This window comes from Mustela putorius, unplaced genomic scaffold (assembly GCF_011764305.1).
Source record: "Mustela putorius furo isolate JIRA1106 unplaced genomic scaffold, ASM1176430v1.1 tig00000145_pilon_pilon_pilon, whole genome shotgun sequence".
In the NCBI taxonomy this organism is placed as follows: Eukaryota; Metazoa; Chordata; class Mammalia; order Carnivora; family Mustelidae; genus Mustela; species Mustela putorius.
The window spans coordinates 25630560-25656209 of NW_025421294.1; the positions used below are offsets into that span (position 1 = coordinate 25630560).

At 51.1% G+C, this 25650-nt stretch overlaps 1 protein-coding gene and 1 long non-coding RNA gene across 7 annotated transcripts in view; one reads left to right on the forward strand and one right to left on the reverse strand.

The window, feature by feature from the left end:
• Positions 1–23861, forward strand: part of LOC101692673 (core histone macro-H2A.1) — a 74450-nt gene extending 50589 nt beyond the window's left edge. For 2 of the 4 annotated variants that reach the window (XM_045075480.1, XM_045075482.1), the window contains exons 6-9: positions 7551–7641; positions 12020–12109; positions 14140–14314; positions 23102–23861. In XM_045075480.1, the coding sequence (XP_044931415.1) occupies positions 7551–7641; positions 12020–12109; positions 14140–14314; positions 23102–23267 (522 nt within the window). In that variant the 3' untranslated portion in view covers positions 23268–23861. Of the gene's footprint in view, positions 1–5734; positions 5835–7550; positions 7642–12019; positions 12110–14139; positions 14315–23101 lie in introns of all 4 variants that reach the window. The other 2 variants (XM_045075478.1, XM_045075479.1) reach the window with 1 other exon arrangement.
• On the reverse strand, positions 14308–23102 carry LOC123390785. Of its 3 annotated transcripts, XR_006605360.1 has the most exons (4): positions 22757–23102; positions 21969–22245; positions 19692–19758; positions 17035–17753 (listed from the first exon to the last, which is right to left on the reverse strand). It is a non-coding gene; the product is annotated as an uncharacterized LOC123390785 (long non-coding RNA). The 3 variants fall into 3 exon arrangements; XR_006605361.1 differs by lacking the exon at positions 17035–17753 and adding an exon at positions 14308–14444 and having other exon boundaries at positions 21969–23102; XR_006605359.1 differs by having other exon boundaries at positions 21969–23102.
• Positions 23862–25650: the final 1789 nt, after the last annotated feature.

Consider the following 25650-nt stretch of genomic DNA (forward strand, 5'->3'; position numbering starts at 1 on the left):
CTCTTGGTTCTTGCTGCCTTCTCCAAAGCCACCTCCTCTCAGACCTCCTCGCACCCCCTGACCGGATGAAGTCAGGTGTTTCCAGAATAGCCACACTCAGCCACGCCAGTTCCACAAATACTGACAGTACTCCATTCCAGGGCGGGGGGACTAGACAGCTCTGGAGAAGTACTGATACTGTCTAATAACTTATGGGGGCGGGGGAGGGGGTCCTTTAGTGTTTTTTAAGAACAGGAAAATGGAAGAGGAGACTTGACTGAGAAACTCATGTGCCCATTACTGATGTCCTGGCTTTGGAAGGGAGATCTGAGAGGACGGGTTGAGCTGAACACAGGGTAGAATGGCCTGCTGTCAGAGAGGGAGCAGAGTGCAGACCTAGAAAGACTACCGACCGGCTTTCCCACGTCCCACAGTCAGAGGTCAGCAGGGAAAAGGGGCACCAGCTCCCACAAGGCTGCACTCCACGTTAGTGTGCTTCCAGATTAATGACCTGAGATCCACACATCCAGGACAGGGCACCCCCAAATCCAGGGCCGCACATGCCCTTCTCCCCAATTGTGGCATTGCAGAATAAGGTGGCACTTCAGGTCAGCCTGGGCCCCAGCATCAGCAGTGTGCCGGCGGCCCTTCCTAGAACCCTGGCGCCTGAGGGGTGACATGCAGCTAGTGTTGGTTGTCCGGAGTGCTTTTTGCAAGCAGTACTTTCTGGCCCTTGATTGGCTGTTACCATGGGGTGAAAGTCATGGCATATAATGCAACAGGGGCAAGAGTCCTAAAACTGACGTGACTTTTCCCACAAAGCACATTTTAAAATATCATTCTTACAGATGACAGTTTTGACTTGGACTTTTGGAAATGTCCTAAGAAGGGTACCCCAGAACGAAGACCATAGAGTGCCCGGTATTCTTTGAATCTTGTTTTTCCATCTGTGACAGTGAAACCAAGGCTTGACTCTTGCAAGCAAGTGACAGTAGAGAAAGGTAATAGGGTGCCCTGCATGGCCCTGCCGGCCCGGTTGCTAAGCTACTCTCAGGAGAAGCCAGCCCAGGGCTGAGGAGGCTGGGATCTTGTTATTGTTGATGATCAAGTCTCAGGAGTAATCATCCTCGTGACTCTGCTTTTATCCAATGTTCACACACATTGTTGCTGAGTTGTTTTAAAAAAGGAGATGGTTCTGTGAATCTGAATCCACCACGTTTTTGCTTTGTGGTTCAACAGAGATTCACAGCTTCCTTTCAGAGATTTAAAAACCTGCGGTTTTATTGCCAAATTTTCTTCCAGGGTGTACTTCTAGAAATCTGGGTCAGTGGCAGTAAATGATGTAAGGCTTTCTTGGAAGGGTCATTATTATTTGAAGGAGTAGGGAAGGCAGCATGAGGAGGCTACAAGTGAGTCTCCAGGCACCCCCAGACCGTTAGGATCGGAGCCACAGCCCCGTAGGCCACTGAAGGTGGGGGGTGGGGTACCATGGGTGTTCTTCCTCCCAGACATATACACCTGACTCGCAGGGGCTGGCACAGTGTCAAGAGAGAGGGAGCGAAGAAAGCAGCAGTGAGGACGGAGGGGTTGACATGCTCTTTCTACCCTATGGCTGAACAGTGCTGGCTTAGCTCCTGGGCCTCCAGCAGGGCCTGCCTCTGTCCTTCTCTTTGTGTGACAGGTTCTAGCCAGAGACGCACCAGATGCCACCTCCAGACCTGAGGCCTTTGAGAGACCTGAAGCTGGGGATGTGTGCAGGGTAGGCAGCAGAGCACAGATAAAGAAGCCCCTTCATCCCAGAGGCAGGTCAGGCGTGGGCCATGGAGAAAACATTGTTCTCCATCAGGGGCTACAAAGAGTTTTGTGGAACACCTCACCCTTTCCATCTACCTTGGTTGAAATGGACTTTGGGGACAAGACAAGAGTGACATTTTGTAGGCTAGCACAAGGAAATGCAGCTGGTCATTCTTCTCCCTTCCTTGCCCATCATGAGGCCATGAGAGACACCAAAATTGAAAATTATAGGCTAGATCCAACGTGTCACTCAGATACTGTTTATCAAATACCTTCATTTCCTAAAATTGAGTTTTTGACAATATATGTATATATAAATAGGGTTCCTGTAGCCAAGTAGGTCATGTCAAGGCATAGCCCACATGTCTGTCTAGTAGTTCCAAGCCATGGCTCCTTCCCTATCACTGGCAGGCCACCTGACCTGCTGTAAGTGATGGGGGCCAGCCTTCCCTTCCAGAAGGCTAGGTTGGCCCTGAGCTACCTCAGGTCCAAGCCAGTCCAAGGGCCCAGGTCCCGAGCTCTGACATTTCTGTTAGCCCTACTTTAAGAGAAGGGAGATGGCCATTTCACCTCAGAGTTGTTGGGAGGCTTGACATTCAAGTTCAACTCCGTGTCCCTCTAGCAACCTGAGCACCATCTCAGGCATTGTGTGGCACTCGGGGCTAAGAGTCAGCCACACTCTGCCTTCTAGGAGCTTCTAGTAATGAGTTCAGTCATGAGTAGAAAACAAGGACTGACATGGACATAAGCAGTAGAGGGAAGAAGTGGGCATAATAGAGGGGGACACTGGCTGTAGTAGAGCCAGTGGAGAGTAATCAGGGCCCAGAAGTGGAAGGGTCTTGTAGGACACGGGCTAAGTCCCCTTCTTCCAGTCCCACAGTCACGTAGGACCCTCTCCTGCTCTGTAACTGGAAGTCCCCCTTGGTCACTCTCAACAGTGGCCAGTAATCTTCGGATATTTTAAATTCCCCATACTGTGGATTAAAACTTGTTTTTCCATAATTTCCAGTGATGAGACAGGGAAGTAGTGACCTTATTCAAATTCTGAAATCATCAGTAACCCTCCTCCCCACGCCCCACCTCTCAGAGAATCAGACTTAATATGAGAATATGCGCAGCTGTGCAGAGATCTTGTCTCTAGGGGAGGAGGGGATAGGACTTCCTAGGACAGGCCATCTTTCCTGGTCCTGCCAGGCCGATCTGTGCATAGCCACAGGATCCTTGTCAGTCCGCTGCACGCATGGCCTATTTGTATGTCATGCTCATGGGGTTTCTTCTCCTGTCCATGGGAGCTGTGGCCTTTGTTCTTGACCATTTCACTGTTGGCTTCTGTCCATGGGCCTGCCTGCCCAAGCCAAGCTGGTTACCCATTTGTCTTTCCAGAGTGCCTGCCCCGGCTTGTCCTTTCCCCACCCCCTTCCTCTCGCAGATATACACAGAGAAATCCCCCCACCCGAAACACATGCTTTATAGTCCAGAGGTGGTTTTTAACAAATACTTCAATATATTTAACCGCAACAAAACTGTTCTGCGACTCAGACCCTCAGCCTGGACCAGTGCTGAGCCTGGTGCCCAGCATAGGCAGAAAAGCAAGAGTCAGGCATAGGGGAGAGTGAGACAGTACTCCCTTAGCCGTGAGTTCTCCTGGCTGGTGGTAGTGGCTCCCTGTGGTGCAGCGGTCTGGACTTCCAAGAGTGGGGCCCCTCTTGTCAGGAAGGTGAGGAGTCCAGAGAGAACTGGGGATTCTCCAAGGAATTTGTTCGGAAGCTCCCTGCCACCCCTCTCCCCCCACCCCCCCAAGTTTCTCCAGAGATCCCATTCCCCAGGCAGAGTCAGAGATAGTCTTCTGGGGTCTTCTCTGCTAGCTGAATCAGAGCCCATGGAAATAGCTGGTTTTCCAATGAGGTGATTACAAATTAAGTTCAGGAGCATCTACACAGTTGGGAAAAAGTAGTGTGAATTTTAAGGATTTGAACATACATATTTTTAAACAAACAGGAAAGCAAACTGATAGATCCTTTCCAAGTATCCTCCTCCATACCACACCAAATCAAGTGTTGCTTTCCCTTTTTCCTCCTTTCCCTTCATCCTCAACAACCTCCTGCTACTTCATAGTGTAGGATTTTGGGGTGGGATTTTTTTGGGTGGGAGGCAGGGAATATTAGCTTGAGTTTTTGTAAACAGCATTTGCTTAAAGTTAGATACAAAGATGCAGTACTTACATATCATGATCAAACCCTCTAACTTATCCTGAATCCTGACCCATTCACTTGCCTTCCTGGAGCGCCCCCTCCCTCTTCTGTCTGTGCCCACCCACACACCTTCTTCCTGAACACAGCACTTAGCCCTCACCCTGATGCTGGTCTCTTCTCTGCCACTGTCCCAGCCCCAGAGCCTGTAGTGCAGACAGCTGTGCTCTGTGAGACCTCCCCCCCACCGGTGGGCTTCCTCCAGCTTTGGGGATGTTGGCAGTCCACTAAAGCCCCCAGACCCCAGGAAGTCCCTGTGGAGAAAACCTGTTCCTCTTCTACCTTCCAGGCCTAACTAGAAAGGGAGCCGATTGCCCTGTGGCAGGGCCTGGCTGAGTCTTTCCCCAGCCCAGCATAGGACTAGATTTATTTCCCCAAGTGCTTTCTCACAGAGGACGAGTTTTGGCTTAAGTGGGTCCTTTTTTTTTTTTTTTTTTTTTGATAATCTACTGAGTGCTTCTGGGAATGAGAAATGTGGGTTTATATTTCTGGTGCTTAGAGAGTGTCAGGTTTTCTGTTTGGTTTTGTTTTCAACAAAACATTTGGCCCCAGCAGTTCAGTGCCTTGAAGCGAAGTTGCCAGGAGCCTCCCTGCCAAGCGTCTGCATATGGCCCTCTCGTCCAAGTGTGCGCCTCAGCTCCTGCCCTGCTGGGCCCTGCGGCTGCGGGCTGCTCGTCCAGCCCTAGGCACAGTTGATCCCAGGCGCCGGCTCCTCTGGGGGCTGCTTAGGCATCGCTCTTTGCTGCAGCTGAGGGGAATTCATGTCACTGAAAGATAAGCATCGTTACAGAGAGAGAGAGAGCAAGCCAGCGAGCGCACTTTGCTTCAGGCACTGGTATGTAAGAACAGGAGGGGAGAGAGTAGGACCCTGCACAGTGGTCCTGGGCCAGCTAAGTCCTCTTCCCCTTCTGACAGCTGAATCTAGAATTCAGCCAGAGGGTTCCTATAGCAATGGGCTATCTGTGAGGAGGGAACCCATTCAGTGGCTTTTCAAAAAAAAAAAAACCAGTTGGTTTTGTGCTCATGAAACTAGAGGAAATACTTGACCCAGAGGGGCTCAGCAAAGTGCAACTCTTGAAGGGCCACTGTCTCGCAGGAGAGCAGCTCTTTCTCGTTCTGTCCTTTACTAGAACTTCGGTATTACGTGACTAATAGACACGTAAAATTAGATGTTACTAAACCATAGACCATCTCGCTCTTGGCCACCTCTGAGCAGGGCACGGGCCGGCCAGGAGGCAGGGTGAGGGAGACACACTGAAAGACCATGACCACTTGGAGGAGAATGGCAGAGCTCCTAGGGCTTTCCCAAACCAGCTAGGACTTGTGTACCATCCTGGGGCTCAAAGAGGAGGTCACATATACCGCCCTCCCACCCCCGGCAGTGAACACTCTGATTCTGGGTCCTGATAGCTGCTGTTACTTTGTTTCTTCAAGGGGAAGTGGATCTACCAGTCCACATGGCTTATGCCTCCCTTTTACCCCGAGCTTCACCCAGCGGGTCCTGGACCCTCAGCCTAGCTTGCTTCCTTCCAGCATCCTGAGCAGCACTTGAGTCTTGTCTGAAACGGATTCGTTTTAGCCAGCGACTCCCCATTCCCCTCTGTACCCAAGACAGCTGGAGTGTTCCCTGTCCTCCATCTGTATCCCAAGGCTCACTTCTCTGTGACTTCCCGGCTGTCCTGTTATTTCCCACCTCATGCTTTTCTTTTCAGCTGAACCTTATTCACAGTGAAATCAGTAATTTAGCCGGCTTTGAGGTGGAGGCCATAATCAATCCTACCAATGCTGACATTGACCTTAAAGATGACCTAGGTAATTGGGGATGGGGTTTGGCACCGCCAGCTGTCAGATGAAAAGTTATGGAGCCCAGAATTTAGGCTTTTCATCTTCTCAAACTTCAGGGGGGCAAGCCAAATTCCCAAATCCAAGATGGACATTTGAGGGTAAACCCCAAATGTTTACTCACACCAAGCCATTTCAAATGGAAGTGATCTGATGATGTTTCATTAAGTGCAATTGGCTACTTTCCCTGGTTGGTCAATATACTGCTATCTAAATTCTCTTCCATAATGATCATACTGACTGCTGGTTACCTGGGAGGGATTTTTAAAAAATGTGTTTGTTTTTTTTTTTTTTTTTTAGAACTGAAAAATCTCAGGTTGCTACAAAATGATAGTTTCTCCATTTAAGCCTTAATTAGAAATGACAAAGCTTAGACGTACTTGAAGAGCCAATTAAACTGCATTGGTTCATCATTGGCTTTAATCCACCAGCAAATTGGTTTCCCCCAAATTTACCACCTACTCAGCGTTTCCTATGACCGAAAACAGTATATGACTGCATGCCAACTTCGTGAATTATTTGATTAGAGGATAATATTGAACATCTCTGAGGGAGTTCCAATGGAGGAAAGCTCTGTCCCAGAGCTATGGTGTCTGCCCAGCTCAGGGCAAGGGAAGAGGTACTGCTCAGGTGTCCCAGTCTGTGGCTTGATGTTTGCACAGAGGAACTTTCCACTCAGGGGCTCAGTGAAGGCTCCTGTCTTCCTAGCTGTGAGCCTTGCCAGGCGCAGCAGATGAGCTAATGCCCACTGAGGCAGCCTCTTGCCTGATGCTGACCTAGGTATGTTTTTGAAGCCTTTTGTTTCCACCTTGTTTCCAGTTTCCACTGTGTCAGGTAGCAGCATCTCTTACCAGCAGAGATGCTCATTCTAGAGCCTGGGCCCAATCCTCGCAAACCAGATATAATTGTGGGCTGGAAACATGGGAACAGGGACTCAAGAATGCCCTGCCCAAACTTATTTTCCACCCATATACTTTCTTCATGCAGATATTTTCTTTAAGGAAAAAAAAAAAGGCCATAAACTAGAAAAGGCAGGGATCAAACCTAAAGTATGTTTTTATGTGTAAAATACATGAAAATAAGATTGGCTAGAATAAATGGCAAACCTGAAAAAATATTTTTACCCATTGAGGGGGAAGATAAAGGCAGTTTTCTATGCACACATACTGTTTTCTTGGTTTTCAAGAGATGGCCCTCAAAGGCGGATAAAACTATGCGTGCCCTAAGACTAAAACCCCTGCTCTGAATGTTGCTGCCGACAAAATGGAGAAACTTGTCATTGTGGTTGGCCTGATAGTCCACATTTTTTTTAAAACAGATGCCATGTTTTTAGTAGTCTTCTCAATGGGGTGCCAGTTTTAGAGGCTTTTGCGAAGTGAAATGGGGCATTCGTTGTTTTGTTCTTTCTTTTAATCTTTGGAAATGATCTCATGTGTGTGTTTCTCTTTTTTTGGACATGTCATTCAAATGTTTAATTTAAACATGTCACATTTGATATTCCTCCTCCTCCTCCTCCTCTTCCTCACCCCCATCCACATGTGCGCACACTTCGTGGACTGATTGCCCCTTGGGCTCATATGTTGGAATCGACCAGGTAGGCCAGCCCTGCCATTGGGCCTTAGTAAATGTGCCTGTGCGTGGGTCTCGGTCCAACACAGTTGATATACATTTGTTTACCTGTTATAGTTGCAAGTTGTACAGGCTGACATTGCCTCGATCGACAGTGATGCTGTCGTTCACCCGACAAACACTGACTTCTACACCGGTGGTGAAGTAGGTAATGCCTAGCCGGGTGCTGCCGAGTGTGTGTGTGCATGGTCAGTCGGCCGCCGCAGACAGCTTGATCCTTTGACAGCTATGCAGGGCTGCATTCATTTCACACTTCCAGCCGTCCTGACCTTCCCGAGGTCTCCTGTCCCTGGGCTGTGACCACGAGAAATCGACAGCTAGCTGTCCGCCAGGGTGCCTCCCACAGCTCCCAGACAGATGGGCACACTTCTGGTTTGGAAACTGGTTCAGCAGCGTCCTTTCTGCATTTGCTTCACGAGGCGCAGCTTTGTTGGAGACTGGGTTCACCCTGGATTTCAGCTGCCAGGGGGATGGGCCGAGCGGCTGCCAAGCCTACTTTGGTGAGGTCCGGGCATCTGGATGTTTTGGCAGGAAGGCACAGGGTTAGAGCTAGGTGGAAGGGGCTTGAATCCCAGCCTTGCCGTTTCGTGGTTAGGAGGACTGGGCAAGGAACTTAAGTCCTCAGTGCCTCAGTTTCCCTATTGATGAAAGAGTGATCACGATGAGAAGCACCTGGGTCTGTGCCTGCCCTATGATGGGTGCTTCCTGTCTGGTCTCACCCTCACATGCACCTAGGATTTGGCCAGTAGCTAGCTGTGCTTGTTCCCAGCAGAGCACAGCATGCTGGTGGTAGATTTGAACATCACTTCCTAAAGCAGTGCCCTTTCTAATACAGGGCAAAAGTGCAGTCAGCCTGCAGGCTGAGGCTCCCGGGATTTTCCCGAGTGTCCCAGACACTGAAGTGCAAACAGTGTTAGCAGCCTGAGGCTGTCCAGCTCTGTTAAGCGTCACGAGCAAAGCCTGCCGTTCCCGGTCTGCCCTAGCCTCTGTGATTTGGGCTGATTACTCTCCTGGGCATTTTGGATCTGGAACATGGATGGAAAAGACACACTGGCTGGGAAGTCGGGATTCGCCAAGGCCTCCAGGCCAAAATGAAATCAGGCTGCAGGCAATAAACTCCACTTTCATAAGATGTTGGAGGAGTTTAAGAGCTCCTAAGTCAGGCAGCTTAAGAGAAAGATACTCCTTTTCTTAACCAAATGAAAACTCGATGGGAGGGAAGTACTTATTTGGAGGAAAATAAACAGTAAAGAGAAGAGCTTATCTTTCTGCCAGGAGTGACTAAGACCTGGGTTCACCCTGCCATCCAGGACTTGGGACGAGATGGAAATAAGCAAGCTTCCCCTGCAAAAGTATCTCCCCCAGTCCCAAGGAGAAGGGAAAGGGACTTTCTTTGATGTGGAAGTTGTGTGGTCAGCAAGATTCATGATGCCCAGAGGTACAGCTGGAGGCTTTGAGGTGGGGGCAGGAGCCAGTTCTGGGGTAACATGCAAGGAACCTAATCCTGCCAGAACCGTGATCACAACTGGTGTCTTTGGAATCGTGACCGTGCTAATACTTTGCCCTGTGAGGTACTTGCCCTCAGCCCACTGAGACGGGCAGGGGAGGCACTGTTAGCCTCGGTGACCTATCCGTCACCTGGCCCCCAGAGCTCAGCCAAGGTCATGTGGCACATCACTCATGAACACTGTCACAGCTGGCAGGCACCTCACCAGGTCCAGACAGCTTTACTGGCTGAGGAGGACCCCAAGTGACTGTGCCAGAACCCAGGTCTTCCAAAGCCCATCTCAGTGCTGTTTCTAGTGAACCAGTCCAGACTAGTATTGAACCCATCTACCTTTGACATTTCCAAAAATAATGACAAACCAGATTCATCCATGGTCTCAATTGGTACCAGCTCCCACTTTGATGTGTGAGAGGGGAAAAGCAGAAGCTAGGACACGGTCGCTCCATTTCTTCCCTGGGTGTGAATTCCTGAGACCCGAGACTGCTGGAAGAAGGAATGCCAGTGCAGGAATGCTTAGCCCCGTGATTAACTCTTACCCATCACAGTTCTTTCTAACAGTGAAATAGACCACAGGCTTAGCCTGACATTTGTCCAAGCCTAAATTTTCGCTTAGGCTGTTTTGAACACTGATACTTATGCCTGCTTTCTGAGCATGAAATAATGTTCTTGTTCTCATGGGAGTAACACATGTTTATGCTTGGGGGCAAAGAAACCAATTGCTTTACTATGATTAACCCTGAAGTGGAGCCTAAAAAGCAAGAGTCTTCCATGATGAGTGTTGACAATACACTTGAAATGGGCCTGTTTCTTGTTACAAAGTACACGTGTGTCTACATGAACATGTGCATACCTATGTGTGTGTAGGGGTCCGGTCCTGACCGCGGTGAATGCCTGCAACCTAGGGTTTCAATCTTTAAGTTTGGGAATTGCATTGAGTGTATTTTTAACTTGCAAGTTTCACTTCTAATTAAAGCCAGATTTAATTACAAGTAAAAATTTTAAAGTAAACGCTCTTCCTAAGATACAGCACCTTTAATAATACATCAGCCCATTTTCTTAATACTATATGCTTTAGAAAGGAGTTGTTAGTTTGAACATAGAACGGATTTTATTTTACCTTCCAAATTTCTCAGTTTTCCCCCAAAGAGTATGTCTGATAGAGAATGCAGACCTAACATAGCTCCGCTTGGAGCAGCTTTGTTTTCCCTCCCTGGAGCTGGAGAACAGGTCAGCAGGGAAGGCCAGACCAGGTGCAGTGGGCAGCAGTGTTTGGGACCCAGCAGATTCAGACTTAAAGATTCCTTTTTCTCTGTTGCATGATCTTCTGAGTGACCCCCTAATTGGGCCTCACTTCCCTGGGGGTATCCTCAGAGCCTGCACTTCCTGCAGGGTGGATGGGACTGTGAGGCCCGACCCTGCTCCCTCATGCCTGTTGCTCCACCTTCCGTGATGCTGGTCTTGGTCAGAAATGCGCAGCAGCTGCCGCAGCCAGAGGATGGAAATCTTTGGAATGGATGTATTTTCCTTCCTGATTCCTCTGCCATTTAAAGTGTCCGTGACTGCTTTCCAAGACCAGTGCAGGTGTGAGGGTATCATCTTAGCTAATGTGGGATGCTGGCTCCCTCCCCAGTATCCCACATGCTAATCTCTCCCTTCTTCTGGACATCTGAGAGTGCTCTGGGCGGGGTGGGGTGGTGACGGCCTGCTGGTCATATGCATTCACAACCCCCAGACCTGCTGCCAGCTGGTCAGTGCCTGCCATTGGCCCCGGTGCTGATGGGGGATGGTGCCCAGGCTGCGTGCTCTCCCTTCCCAATACTTCCTGGGATTAGTTCGCTCCTCCATGGCCAGTCTGCCTGGGAGGCAGGTCCGTCTCAGATAAACAGACCTAGTCACGAGAGGGTGAAGAATCCAAAGAGAATTTGGGCTGGTGTGCTCTGATGTGCTGAGTGACACGTATCACAGCGTGCCAAGTGCAACTGAGAATTTACCAAGATAAACGGTGAATCTTAAGGGGAGTATTTCATCCTCTTGTGAGGAAAAGTACTTTAAAATGTGCAAAACTGACGAATCAGAGCTTAAGGAAGACTGAGACCCCATTCTGGCCAAACCTGAGAGGAGGATGTGGTCACTCGTTCAGAATGCTGTGGGCCTATAAGCTGCAGGCCACGTAGACGCTGGCCATCTCATGTGGGCACCCGCCTTCGCAGCAGGAACTGAACGCTCAGCAGGACCCCCAGCTCAAGAAGAGGGGCTGCCTACCTCCACTGGATTTAATCCTGGCAATCTGGCCCCGAACAGTCGGTCACCTTCCATGGGGTACAAGCTCGCCTTTAAGCTCTGCTTCTGATGTTGCCTTCCTTTACCTAAAGTGATTCTGAGTCATGAGTGTGATGAAGGAAATACTGTCTGAGGCCATTTTTTTTCCTTTTCTTTTTTTTTCTTTTTTCTTTTTTCTTTTTTTTTTATATTCATATATGAAGCTAAAGCTGCAAAATAGGAACGAAGCATGGTAATAATGCCGGTCCAGAGGTGACCAAATCTGAATGCTTTCTTCTGGGCCTGCTGCCAAGGGCAGACCTGGCTCCCTCATAGGAGCATGGTATGCTTTCCCTATAGCCTCCCTATTTGGGGGTTCTCCCCAGGGACAGGAAAATCTAGTGGAGGCCTGAGCCTCCAAAGCCAGCACCATCTGGTTTCTCACAGCAAGGAAAAGCATGTAGGACAGGCATGCTTGCAAGCAACAGGCTTGTCCCACGTCCCTCCCATCTCCAGCCCATCTCCGTTGACTCCAAGTCAAAATGTGGGACAGCAATGACCACTCGGGCAATTGGCCAGTGGTGGGTCCTTTGCAAGTGTCACTTTGATAACCTCACCAAGGCTTAGTTCGTGTTTTGCAGCCATATGGAGATTTAGCTGGTCAGATCATTTGAAGTCTGTAATCACCTGACATGCTGAGTGTCTGTCTGTGCCCCAAGATGCAAGGATGATTGTCTGACCTCACCCTGTCCTTGTCTAGGAAACACGCTGGAGAAGAAGGGTGGCAAGGAGTTTGTGGAAGCGGTTCTGGAGCTCCGAAAAAAGAACGGGCCTTTGGAAGTTGCTGGAGGTGAGCTGGGGAAGCGCCCTACTTATCCGGGTGTGGTTCATGCCACATCAGGAGAACAGGGTTCTGAGGCGTCTTGGAATTGAGAAGTGCATGACCACAGGCACCTGTCTCCGAGCCGGAGGCACAGGGACACCTGTCAGCTTTATGACTTGGGCTTAGCACATGCAAACTGTCAGGAGGAGCTTAAGGGTTGTACAATGTGCCCTTCCACTTTTTTCCTTATTGCTCAAAATAGCTTTTGAATGTTTGATGCCTAGACCTCACATTTTAAGGAATTAGAGCAGCCGAGTTTGGCAAAGCTAAGAGTCGAGACTTGTCGACAGTGATGCTGAGCCATCTGCAGAAGTGCGAGGGAGACATGCAAATGAGTCCTTTCCATTCAGCCATCTGTGTTTCTGACAGGCAAGACAAGAGACATTCTCCATTTGCCAGTCCCACCTCTAAGAAAAGGTGGGATAAGAAAATGACTTGGAATCTGGTGTAGGGAGAAGGATTGCTAAGAGCTAGAATCAGGTCCTTCTTCCTGCTGCTGGCCTGGATTCTGGTGCGTGAGGTGGTCAAAGGGGGATGGCATCAGGGTACAGGGCATTTCCAAGCCCTTCTAGGTATTGCCACCAAAATGCCATATGGGACAAGGGAGGAGCTTGCATTATTAACTACCCAGCCAGGGGCTCCTGGCCTCTCCTCAGTCCCTTCCTGGCCCTTCTCTGCACCAGCCTGGAGGTCCTTCCCTTGGGTGACCCTTGGGTAGAGCTGTGACAAGGGGCAGTCCTGGTGCTACCACTCACCCAGGTCAGCTAGTACACCTGACACACAGCAGAGGCAAACCCACTACATTTAGCAAGGCTAACAACATGTCTGTCTGTTTTAATAACTCCTTTTGTTCTTGGTATTAGCATCTATTTTACAAGATGTTTTAAGGCACTTTGAAACATAGAAAGGTAGTATAAAACACAGCCCTTCCCCACTGTCCAAAGGTGATCCCTGTAAGGATGTTTTCTTCAGTCTTTTCCCGCATGACATGTGGCTGTGACTTCTCCCAGGGACAGACCCCAGTCTCTCATTGCCAGAGATCAGCACTTCCTCCCAGAGTTCTCCCGTCAGTCAGGGAGCAGAGCCAAGACTCAGATGCAGACCTGTAACTTTGCTGGGCTGTTGCTACTGCTCTGTGAGACTCCACCCACACATCATGCTCTCCTGGTCTCTAGTAGTGTCACAACCTACCGTGACAGGTTGTATCAGCCATGAGGACGGTTGTCCCTCAGCATGTGGAGGCCTCCCTTTGCTCCCGTGCGGAAACAGAGCAGGCAGTACTCACTGTACCCGTGGACCCAGAACTACCGGCTCTGTGGTGTGTCTTGGGGGATGGGAGTTGCAGAACCTGCTCTGGGAGACCCCGCGCTGACATGCCACCCTGGCTGGGGTGGGGAACACACTGGAGGCCAGGCTCTCTGGATCTGACAAGGGGGAGAGCCTGAGGGCAAGAGCTGGCTGTGGTGTGGACATGGAGAGGTAGACAAAGTGGCTCTTGCAGGACTGGAAAATAGCATCGTGGAAGAAGAGCTGAGTTCTGTCCACATTGAGGGGGTCAGTGAGGGAAAAGAGGCAGCTCTAGAGCTGTCTGTCATGGTGCTTAGTGGTTCATGGACCAGAGCTGCTTTCCTGTTGCTTTTTTCCTAAACTGTGCCGGGGCAATCTAGCTACGATGTCATTATCTGTACATGAGTCCCCTGACTGACTGGGGCTTGGAGACCCCAAAAGGCACATTTGAGGCTGCTGACATACTCGGTTGAGTGAGGTGCTCCAGGCTCTGTCTCTGGGAGGGTACAGAGAGAGCTCGCTGTCATCTTGGCTAAAATACCTGGTGGTGATGGATACTGACGCCAACTTTCCAAGGGTGGGCCATGGCCCAATGTCTCGCCTAAAACGTCTAGTTGGGGAGCAGCCTCCAGAGGGCTCTAGGTTGGGCATCAGGTGCCGTGAGCCTTGCAGAGGGATGGACCTCACTGTTTCTGTTTCGTTCTCTCCAGCTGCTGTCAGCGCAGGCCATGGCCTGCCGGCCAAGTTTGTGATCCACTGTAACAGTCCAGTCTGGGGTGCAGACAAGTGTGAGGAACTTCTGGAAAAGACAGTGAAGAACTGCTTGGCCCTGGCCGATGATAAGAAGCTCAAGTCCATCGCGTTCCCATCTATTGGCAGTGGCAGGTAAGGACACTTGGCTTGTGATGTCGTTAGTGGATGTGCTGATTTGCATATGTGGCCCATCCTCATGGAACTCTGGCTTGTGCAAGGTCTGCTGAGGCTGTCCTCGGGCCACCTGATGTGTCGAGTAGATCTGAAGGGAATAACATGAACGTGAAGCAATGGTGAACAGCAATTGAAGAGATGCAGTGAGACAGAAAGCCTGAGGCCAGCAGAAAATTTTCAGTATCACAGTAGATGCATGGGAAGCGAGCTCAGGGTGTGCTGAGACAGTGAACTGTGCAGGACAGAGGCCCAGGTGTGGAGTGAGTGGGGCGGACAGGGCAGGTATGAATGCTGGGATGCTTGTGCGGAGGGTGCTCTCCCACACTGCACTATTCTCGGCCTCTCACCTTTTTTCCCAAGCGTCCTTCCCCTCCCCCAGACCTGCGCACTCTGCCTCTGTCTCCCCGTCTTGCTGTCAAGCTCAGGAGGGGTGCACTAGAGTGGGCACTTAAGTAACCATGAAACAGGGCTGGGCCCAGCCGACCTCCCAGCCCTGAGCAAGCCCCGACAGATGCTGTGTGCACTAGTAGCATCCGAGGCACTCTGAGAAGGGAGAGGGCTTTGGGAATGTAACAGCAGGCTGCAGAGCCTGTCACGGGGTCGTCCTGGAAGGCTCACAGTCTGGATTGGGCACCGAAGCCAAGGGAAACGGGCCTGCAGAGGCTGAAGTGTGGACATCTTGGGCCCAACAGAGACCCCAACCTCGGGCTCTGTCTTGGCCATGGCTGCACCTAGGGCATCCCATCCAGACTGTGCAGCTCCCTGGGTGTCTGCCATCAGCTCCTCCGAGTGCCCCAGGAAGGCAGGACTGTGTGACGACACCACGCTGACTTCCCTGAGCCCCACAGGCTGTGCTGGGAGAGCCTGATTATTGCTCCTCAGACTCCTTCCTCGCTTTTCTAGGAAGCTCCTCATTTCAGAGCACTCCTCTTCCCAACCCACGAGGAGGACAGAGAGAGCAGTTTGCTGTTTCCACCTTGGGCAGGCCTTGTAATGGCACTCTCCTCACCAGGGTCCCACACCACCAGTGACAGAGCTTGCTAGCCTGAGACAGGCTTCCTGTGTTCTCAGACTGGGACCCCCTGTGTCTCCCTCTGACAAATGGTCTGTTCTTGGGCACTGTGCCACTGTGGGACCTTTGCTGAATGAGTTAGCCTCTCTGGCCTGCCTTATCAGGGAGGGGGCTCTGGGGACGGCCTTTCCTCACAGACAGCTCCGAGGCTCAATTAGTGCTTCAGATGCACTTGGATCTCCACTGATGAAAGGTGCTTCCGAAGAAAGCAGCAATAGGAGCCTTTATTGGAGGCAGTGATTTCATGTTCTTTCATGTGGGTATTGGGAACTTTTAATTGAAGCCTAAAATAATTCTCTACAATTTTCACAGAGTAAAAAGTTTTTAAAAATAATCAATTGAAAGCTTTCAAGAGGGCAGAATGCCCAAGGTGAACACGTGTGTGCAGCCCCTGGCCCCACGGAGCCGCGTAGATGGCAGCCCTCTCTTTCCTGAACAGAGACTGGGATTACACCAGAGCCGGCCCATAAATCGTGGGTTTCAGGAAGGGAAATAAAACACTTTGTTTTTGGCATTCACAGTCTCTGGCAGAAAAATCATGGCAGAATTAAAACAGTATAGAAATGCAGAAGCTTTTGATTTTGATGAAGTCCCAAAAGTTCATTTTCGCTTTTGTCTCCTTCATCAAAATCAAAAGCTTCTGCACAGCAAAGGAAACAGTCAACAACAACAAAAAAGAGGCAACCCATGGAATGGGAGAAGATATTTGCAAATGACAGTACAGACAAAAGGTTGATATCCAGGATCTATAAAGAACTCCTCAAACTCAACACACACAATCATATCAAAAAATGGGCAGAAGATAAGAACAGACACTTCTCCAATGAAGACATACAAATGGCTATCAGACACATGAAAAAATGTTCATCTTCAGTAGCCATCAGGGAGATTCCAATTAAAACCACACTGAGATACCACCTTATACCAGTTAGAATGGCCAAAATTAGTAAGACAGGAAACAACATGTGTTGGAGGAGATGTGGAGAAAGGGGAACCCTCTTCCACTGTTGGTGGGAATGCAAGTTGGTGCAGCCACTTTGGAGAACAGTGTGGAGATTCCTCAAGAAATTAAAAATAGAGCTTCCCTATGACCCTGCAATTGTACTACTGGGTATTTACCCCAAAGATACAGATGTAGTGAAAAGAAGGGCCATCTGTACCCCAATGTTTATAGCAGCAATGGCCATGGTTGCCAAACTGTGGAAAGAACCAAGATGCCCTTCAACGGACGAATAGATAAGGAAGATGTGGTCCATACACACTATGGAGTATTATGCCTCCATCAGAAAGGATGAATACCCAACTTTTGTAGCAACATGGACGGGACTGGAAGAGATGATACTGAGTGAAATAAGTCAAGCAGAGAGAGTCAATTATCATATGGTTTTCACTTATTTATGGAGCATAACAAATAGCATGGAGGACATGGGAAGTTACAGAGGAGAAGGGAGTTGAGGGAAATTGGAAGGGGAGGTGAACCATGAGAGACTATGGACTCTGAAAAATAATCTGAGGGGTTTCAAGAGGCAGGGGGTGGGAGGTTGGGGGAACCAGGTGGTGGGTATTGGAGAGGGCACAGAATGCATGGAGCACTGGGTGTGGTGCAAAAACAATACTGTTACGCTGAAAATAAATTTAAAAAATTAAAAAAAGAAAGACACATTTAAAAACCCCCACAGTATAGAAATGTAAATACATTGGTAAAGAGCAGCAGGAGCCCTTTCTCTCAGCCTGCGCAGGATGACTGAAGCCGTGAATGCCCACCCTCAGCCCACTGGCCCCACTGCCAAGCAGTTGAGCCCACTGGAGGCCATGGCTGGCCTCAGAGTCACCACCTCTGGCCTCTGGACATCTGGTCCCTGGGCACTGCGGTCACAGTATTTATGGATACCCCAACTCTGTTGGACATTTGAGGGCGACCCATCTCTGGGGGGCATAGTATAAAGAGAAGAGATACTTTGGGGCCTTGATTAAACTCTGCTTAGGTTTATGAGCTTAAAAGAACCACCAGTTTGTTTTTCTCAAGCTCCCACTTATGGGCATTGCTTGAGTCCCAGGCCCTGTGCAAAACTCCTGATCTACATTATCTCCCCACAACCCAACCCAGTGAGCACTGGCATTAAGTCCATACAAACAAAACCAAATGAAAAAAACAGAAGCTGAGAGGGGTTAACACACGTACCTGAGGTGCCACAGCTTAGACTGGGTAGAGCCAGAATTTGAGGGGAAGTTCTTTGCATCAGTGCTGCTGAAATGAGGCACATGGAACCCCTTCCTTCTGTTCCAGTTGGTCAGCAGATGATTGTCCCACTGCTTGAGCACTCTCTACAGGATTGGATTTTAGGGAACTTTGGAAACCCCACTTTGGAATTCCCTGACCTGCCTGGGCCTACACATCAGTCTCCTTCCACCCTAGGAACCACCAACCTTAGAAGATCAATAGGACAGAACCAAACCAAATGGGGAGAATTACTTAGTAGCCTCAAGCAAAAATACCCTGGAGAGAGAGAAGTAACAGGCCACAGCGGGCTGGCTGTGCTCCCTGGCCCATCTCCATGCCTAGAAAGACCCAGTAGCACAGGGTGCAGGAGACCTAATCCTGGCAGCAGAGTGACCACACGTGGGCACACACACTTTCCCAGCATCACCAAACCTTCCGTGCCATCCAGCCCTACCCTCTTCTAGACTGCCAAGATAGACGGGTGGACTGGTCCAGCACAGAATCCATCTAGAATCCACCTTTGATCCTACCCTGCCTTCCAAGGCAAGCTCCCAGACGGTCTCCTCCAGAAAGTTGGCCTGGACTTTTCCATCTCCCAGGACACAGCCTCTCTGCACAAGAGTCTCCAGCGTCCCTGATCAACCTGCTCAACACTGCTCCTGGCCTAGAATCCCTCCTGTATGCCTGCCAGCCCCACAAGGGAGCTTCCCAATAACAGGGATGCTTGGCGATCCCCCATCAAAGGTGGGGGCTCAGCAGTGCTGGAGAAATAAACCCTCTTCTCTGATGTGGCCCTGGTGAGCCCAGAACCTCTGCCATCCAGGTGGGATGGAAAGACAACCAGTACGGAGCCCCCTCCATCCCTGACCAGGCTGGCCCAAAGGGTGCCAGATCACAGCAGCCCCTGTGGTCCACTTGCCCCAGTCTAGGGAAGCTGATGCCCAGGACCCTGGGAAGGGCTGTCCGAGACAATCGGAATGACTTCAGGGGAAGCTCAGCCGTCTCCTTAGTCTGCTCCAGGTCGAAAGCACTGGCTGCAGAGTAACTTAAGGACCTTGCTGGACTCGCAGCCCCTAACAGGCCCCATAGGGCTCGAGTGGTGCCCGGAGGCTACAGCTGCCTGTGGGGAGCAGCAGCACCCCGGGCATCACCAGCTGGCACCCAAGTACCCACAATGCTTGGAGAGGTTAATGCCCCAGGGCAGCTGGGATTCACACCCCAATCTGACACCAGAACAGAAGCCCCAACCCCCTCTTGTTCTGCTGTATCTTGGGGTGAGGGGGATGGTCTCTGGTCTTTTCCAGAAGACAGATAAAGTGATTGTCAACAGGGGCAACAGGCCAGAGCTGGGGAGGAGGCCAAAGGTTTGGCCAGGCTGGGAGGGCTATTACAGAAAAACAACCAGTAGGGAACACAAGCAGCCAGGAAGCCAGGAGAGGAACAAGACCCCACAGGCTGTTGGTCTCCTGAAGCTGGCCCCTACCACACTGTGCGTGCCAGCGGCCCCTCCTCTCTCTAGAATGACTAGGCATCGCAGACCTGCCAGCAGCTTTCTGAGGGCCTAAGGCTGCCCCATCAGCCCAGGAAGGTGCAGAGACCAGCACTGTTGCGGGGCCTGGGGGGAAGGCAGCTTCCCATACCATGAGCCTTCCTGAAGCCCCTGCAAGACTTCCCGCTGGTTAGATACGGGGAGTGAAAGAGGATTTCCTGCGTGGTTCTTGCTCACCACTCCCAGACTCCTGGGCCAGCAGGTGCATGGATGCCCCAGCCCACTGCCCTGGATGGTCAGCGAGCTCCGGGGGCAGGGCCTGGACTCACACCCTAGGCAGCTGCTCGGCCCAGAAGAGTGGGGGGCCACTGCATGTGCCACAGCTGCCCCCAACGTGTGGGCACAGGATCTGGCACCTATGGCGGTCCTGTGGGAGCACCCACTTTGACATTCTGTTTTGCCACAAATACTTTGAACTGTGGCTCTGCAAAGCCACCGTGCATAAAGTCCTTATGTTCTCACCACCTTATGAGAACATAAGGAAAGCTCTTACCAGTGCCCTGTGCAGTCTGGAGCAGCAGCAGTCCTGTGGCTAGCGTCCTTCTAGAGGCTGTGGCTGCCTGCGACAGAGACAGGCTTGTCAATGGGAGGTGTTTCTGGAAACAACTGCGATTCCCCCGTACCCAGCAGTGAGCTTCAGAGTGGACAGCAGCCCCTGTTCTGTTAGCTGTAGGGCCTGCCAGGCCTGACAACTTGGACCCCCCCCCCCTTCTCCCCCACTTAGAGGATCTTCACCATGGGGCCCACCATGTGAGCTCAGATTAAAATGCCTATGCAGGCTACAGGAGGAGAACGCGTTCCCTGGACCTGCTGAGTCGAACTCGCCAGGGGGAGCCCAGCACCCTGCGTGTGGACAAGCCCATTGCGATGCTGAGACCGGCAAAAATGGAGAACGGTTGATACAGGGGGACGAAAAAGAATGTTCCCTCACTGACCGTCACACAGCCCTTCTCAGGAGTCTAGAGAGGAAGGGGATGGAAAGCTAGAGGAGAAGGCCTGTGTCTGAAAGGGGAAAGGGCGGGAGTCTGGCAGGAGTGACAGACGTGCTTTTGGTCAGCAAGAGCCGAGGAGCCAGAGTATCTGCACGGCCCCATCTGTCACCCAGCTCGGACACAGCAGCCACAGTGTGGGTGAGGGCAGCCGACAGAACTGTGCCCCCGGGCCAGCAGGCTGGGCCAGCGCGAGAGGAGGGCGGCTGCAGCCATCCAGCCCCTCAGCAGACTGCAGGGACATTCTACAGATCCTCACTGGAGCCCAGCATCCCCTGCGGCTGTGATGCAGAGACAGACAGAAGGGAGCCCTCGCTGTGGGGAGCCGGACTTCCAGGGCTGAGATCAACTCCTCATGGCCCTGTTCACCCCCACCAGCCATGTCCACACACGAAGCTCTGCATGGTCCAGCAGCCCTCAGCGTTCCCCTGGCTGGAGCCCGGCTCCTCCCTGTGCTGCTGCCGCAGCTTCCTCGAACTCCCCACTCCTGCAGAACCGGCCGCAGGCTGCCGCTGCCTCAGGCTTTTCTCACCAGGGATGAACGGAGGGGCTGTCATTTGGCATCCCCTTTGTGCAGCAGCTGAATTTACAACAGGAAAATAAATATTTGCTCTTTGGGAGATACTCAGAAGGGTAAGCCCTTATTCCAGTGACCCCATGACCCTGTATCTGCACAAAAGCCGGCAGGACCAGGTGAAGGGCAGCCCGTAAGCAGTCATGCACCCCCAGCAGGTGCGAGGTGGACTTGCCCCAACACTCATGTCAACACAGGACCCTGGGAATGTCCTCACTGCAGACGCCTGCCCCCAGCACCCCCTCCCTCAAACGGAAGCTTAAGTTTAGGTCCTCAAGCACTTGCCAACATGTGCCTTGTTGGGGACAACCTATGCTGCAAAAACTCAACTGTCAGGGCCTGTCAGGTGCGAGAACAGCTCCCTCCCCAGATGAGTCTGCAGATCTGAGAGGGGATGACGGGTGGCAGGGGAATGACCTGCCGTGGGGGTCCCAGTTGTCCCCACTCCCAGCAAAACCCTTCATTCCGGGACGCCTGGGTGGCTCAGTTGGTTAAGCAGCTGCCTTCGGCTCAGGTCATGATCCCAGCATCCTGGGATCGAGTCCCACATCGGGCTCCTTGCTCCGCAGGGAGCCTGCTTCTCCCTCTGACTCTGCCTTCCACTCTGTCTGCCTGTGCTCGCTCTCACTCTCTCTCTCTTATAAATAAAATCTTTAAAAAAAAAAAAAAAACCCTTCATTCCGCATGGTCTCCACCACCCTCCATCCCCGCCCACCTGCTGGTCGCCCTTCCTCCTGTGCTGGTAGACCAAGCACCGGGGTCAGCTCCAGAGCAACCTGGGCCTGACAGCACCACCCTGGCTGGCACGCCTGTGCCGCTCTTCCCTCAGCCTCGCAGGCAGGATGGCGTGTGCGGGCTCTCCTGTGGGCGCGTCGTGGGGCTGAGGAAGGGGGGCCCTGCTGTGAGGGATTGCTCACACCCCACTACCACGAAAGGCCACTCTGCACAGGCTGGGAACGTGCCCTGGGTGACAGCCCTTCTCTGCTAAGAACAAGCTTCATTGTGAAGCATCTAGAAGTTACTGGGGATTCATCTTCAAAGCTGGGCAAAGCCCTGTTTGATGCAAAGTGGGTCACCAGAGTGATTTTCACCAGTAGCTCTGAGCTGCTCGGGGTCCTAAGGTGGTTCAGAACTCCCAGACACTGAGTGAGGAAGGCTCAGAGTACTACAAGAGATCCCATACCTTATGCAGTAGAGAACTTCTTACCTGGCAGCAGGTTCCTCATCTGAAGAAGTGCAGCCAGAGCTGGCAGGCCGGCCCAGCACTCAGGCTACCAACAGTGCCCACACTCAGGGGCATTTGAAGGTTGTAGACCTGCTAAAGAACAAAGAAATCCCATGAAAATGGGCCCCAGACTCACCCCAAGTACTCTTTGCTGAGGATCTGGGCCCAGGGCCCCCGGCTCCAAAGCCTGCATGATTTCTGCCAGACTCGGCAAGCTGCTCCGTTCCTGCTGCTGTCCCGGGTCACCTGGGTCCTGTGCCTGCAGAGTTGACCAGAAACAGCCTAAGGCACTCTTGGAGCAAGTGGTGTCAGTCTTTTTAGACCTCATTTGCAATTCTTGAGAATTCTGCACACCTATCCCTGCAGTTTACACTGGGCATTCGTCACAAGCGGAAATAGGTGTGAATTCACAGCCATTTGGCTTGGAGACTTGGATGCTGCCCCTCAAGATGCAGAGGCCTCCTGGGCCAGGAGTTGTTCCCTGCACCTGCAGCTCCCCTGGGCCTTGGCCTTTGGGTGGTATGAGCTGGTGTGTCCTGGGAGGCATTCCGGGCCAGTAGCCCTGGCACTGTGAGGTCTCAGGCCCATGTGAGGGATGGAGTCCTTCTGCCTGTGGGCATGAAGAACAGTTCCCCCCCCACACACACACACACACTCACCCCAGAGAAGCTCCAGCGTCCCACTGTCCCACGGACTGTGACCCACAGCTATGCGCCAGGCCCCATGCTAGTCACGGTGATGCTGCGAGGAGAAACAGGAGCTCGACCTACCCTTGGGAGACTTAATGCCTCACACGCAGATCCTGCCCATCAGCTGGTTGCTCTCAGAAAGCCTGGTGTGTCCCTTCTGAGGGCACATGGGACATCCTCCTGAAGGTCACAGTTCTCTGCACACTTGTCGCTCCGGGGTGTGGCAGGCATGGGCCTTTCTCAGGCCTGTGTACGAGCAGCCACAGGATCCCACAGCCCTCTGTCTCTGCCAGGGGCATTAAGGCAACAGGAGGCAAAGCAGGGCACATGGCCTCGGCCTCAGGGGCCTCTGGGAGGGAGGGAGCATGAGGCAGGGCCATGGCAGTCATCATCTTTCTGGTTGCTGAGCGCTTTTCTCTCCTGCAGGAATGGTTTTCCAAAGCAGACAGCAGCTCAGCTGATCCTGAAGGCCATCTCCAGCTACTTCGTATCAACAATGTCCTCTTCCATCAAGACGGTGTATTTCGTGCTTTTTGACAGCGAGAGTATAGGCATCTACGTACAGGAAATGGCCAAGCTGGACGCCAACTAGGCTGAGGAGCAACAGAGCCAGCCCGAGCCGTGCCCCTGCCTCCAATCTGAAAGAAAGAACGAAAACTCCCCATCACTCCTGTTGGGAGGCGGGACCCTTTAATTTCCAATTTTGCTCATCTAGGGAAAATAAGGTTTTGGTTTCCAGTTTAATTGTTTTTGACCTTCTAAAATGTTTTTACGTTAGCACTGATAGTTGGCATTACTGTTGTTAAGCACTGTGTTCCAGACCGTGTCTGACTTTAGTGTAACCTAGGAGATTTTATAGTTTTATTTTAATGAAATCCTGCTTGACGCAGAGCAGCGGGGAGAGCAGTGTCTTCTATCTGTGGCCGAATCCAGGAAGCCTGTTTTGTAACCGTGTGTCGTGGTGCTTTATTGTACACCCAGTGGCGTTCTTTTTACAATAATGTTCTTTTTTTTTCCTCAAGAAGAAAAATCATGAATTTGCAGCCGACTTAATTTTTGTTTACTTTTTGTCTTAATGATGGATTTGAAAATGAAAGATTTAAAAGGCAGAACAGAATCTGTTGTCCTTAATTATATTTGCAATTTGGAATTTGTGTGAATTGATTTAGTAAAATGTTAAACTGCTGTTTTGACTGGCTTGTTTCAAGTTACTGTGCCCCTGAGCCCTAGGTGGGCTCCTCTCATCACAGGATGGGGGGCTAGCGCGAGGCAGCTGCTCCCCCCCCTCCCACCTCTCTAATTCTCCCCCCTCCCCCTGCCTCCACCGAAGCACCACAGGCCACTACTGCCCAGACACGGGCATCTTCAGTCCCCGATGGCTGGAGGGGGAGCTCCTGTGAAGTCTCTCCTTCAAGCCTTGTGATACCTGGGGAGGGGTATTGTCCCCAGTTCATGGATAAGGAAACAGATATACTGAACGCCATGCGGACAGCAATGGCACTAGTGTTCGAGTCAGGTCTTTAAACTCTAAGCCCGGCTTTCTCCTGCCATCTGCCTCCCCACCCCCCCGCCCCCCATGGATGGTCTCCCCAGCTCATGGATGGGCCCAGTGTCCCTGGGCCACTTGCCAAATAGAGCTGCCGAAGCCTCAAGCCTTCTGCTGGGGCTGTGTTGGACCTGCTGTTGAGGACCTTCTAAGGGAAAGGTGCCACCACCAAGGTCCCCAAGATGTGCTGCCACCTTGTAACGCTTTCTCAAGGTCATGGGTTATCGTTTAGTGATACAGGTGACAGCTGATCCTTGAACAACATGGGGGTCAGGGACACCAACCCCCATACAGTCAAAAATCCTCATATTTATGAGTTCCCCCAGACTTACCTACCAGTAGCCTCCCGTCGGCTAGAAGCCTTGCTGATAACAGAGCCGATGAGCGTATACTGTATATGTAGTATCTACTGTATTGCTACAATACAGAAAGCAGGAGAAAAAAATGTTAGTAGAAAAATAGGGGGGGCGCCTGGGTGGCTCAGTGGGTTAAAGCCTCTGCCTTCGGCTCAGGTCATGATCCCAGGATCCTGGGATCGAGCCCCGCATTGGGCTCTATGCTCGGCAGGGAGCCTGCTTCCTCCTCTCTCTCTGCCTGCCTGTGATCTCTGTCTGTCAAATAAATAAATAAAATCTTAAAAAAAAAAAATAGGGAAGAGAAACCACATTTATAGTACTGTACTGCATTTATCAAAAAAAAAAATTTTTTTGCCTAAGTTAGACCCACACACTTCAAGCCCATCTTGTTCAAGGGTCAGCTGTAGTTAGATCCCAGCTGGACCAAAGTAGCTACACTTTACCTAAATTCGGTCAGCAAAACACAGACACTATTTCCTTCTAAAGGTAAGTTTGCCTTTATCTAAATTTGCCTACAATGCAGAAGACTGTTTCTCTTTAAAAAGACGTGCCTGCTTCTAAAACAGACTTTAACCAAGAGAAAATATGCAGCACACCGCATATAATGGACGGAGGTAAAGGACCATTTTTCCTTTCCAAACTGTGCCTAATGAAATCAAAATAGACTTTCTGAGCCATCACAGAACCACGCTTTTCAGTGAAAAGACACTACCGCTAATGAAAACCTGAAAGATGATTTTTTCCCAAGTTTCTCCTAAAAGTAAGGTGTTATTAAAACCTTTACCTCGGGACACCTGGGTGGCTCAGTTGGTTGGACGACTGCCTTCGGCTCAGGTCATGATCCTGGAGTCCCGGGATCGAGTCCCACATCGGGCTCCCAGCTCCACGGGGAGTCTGCTTCTCTCTCTGACCTTCTCCTCGCTCATGCTCTCTCTCACTGTCTCTCTCTCAAATAAATAAATAAAAATAAAAAATCTTTAAAAAAAAAAAAAAAAAAAACCTTTACCTTTCTTCCCCAAGATCTCTACCGAGTCTAAATTTCCCACTTCTTGATGAGAGTGCGTGGACAAGCC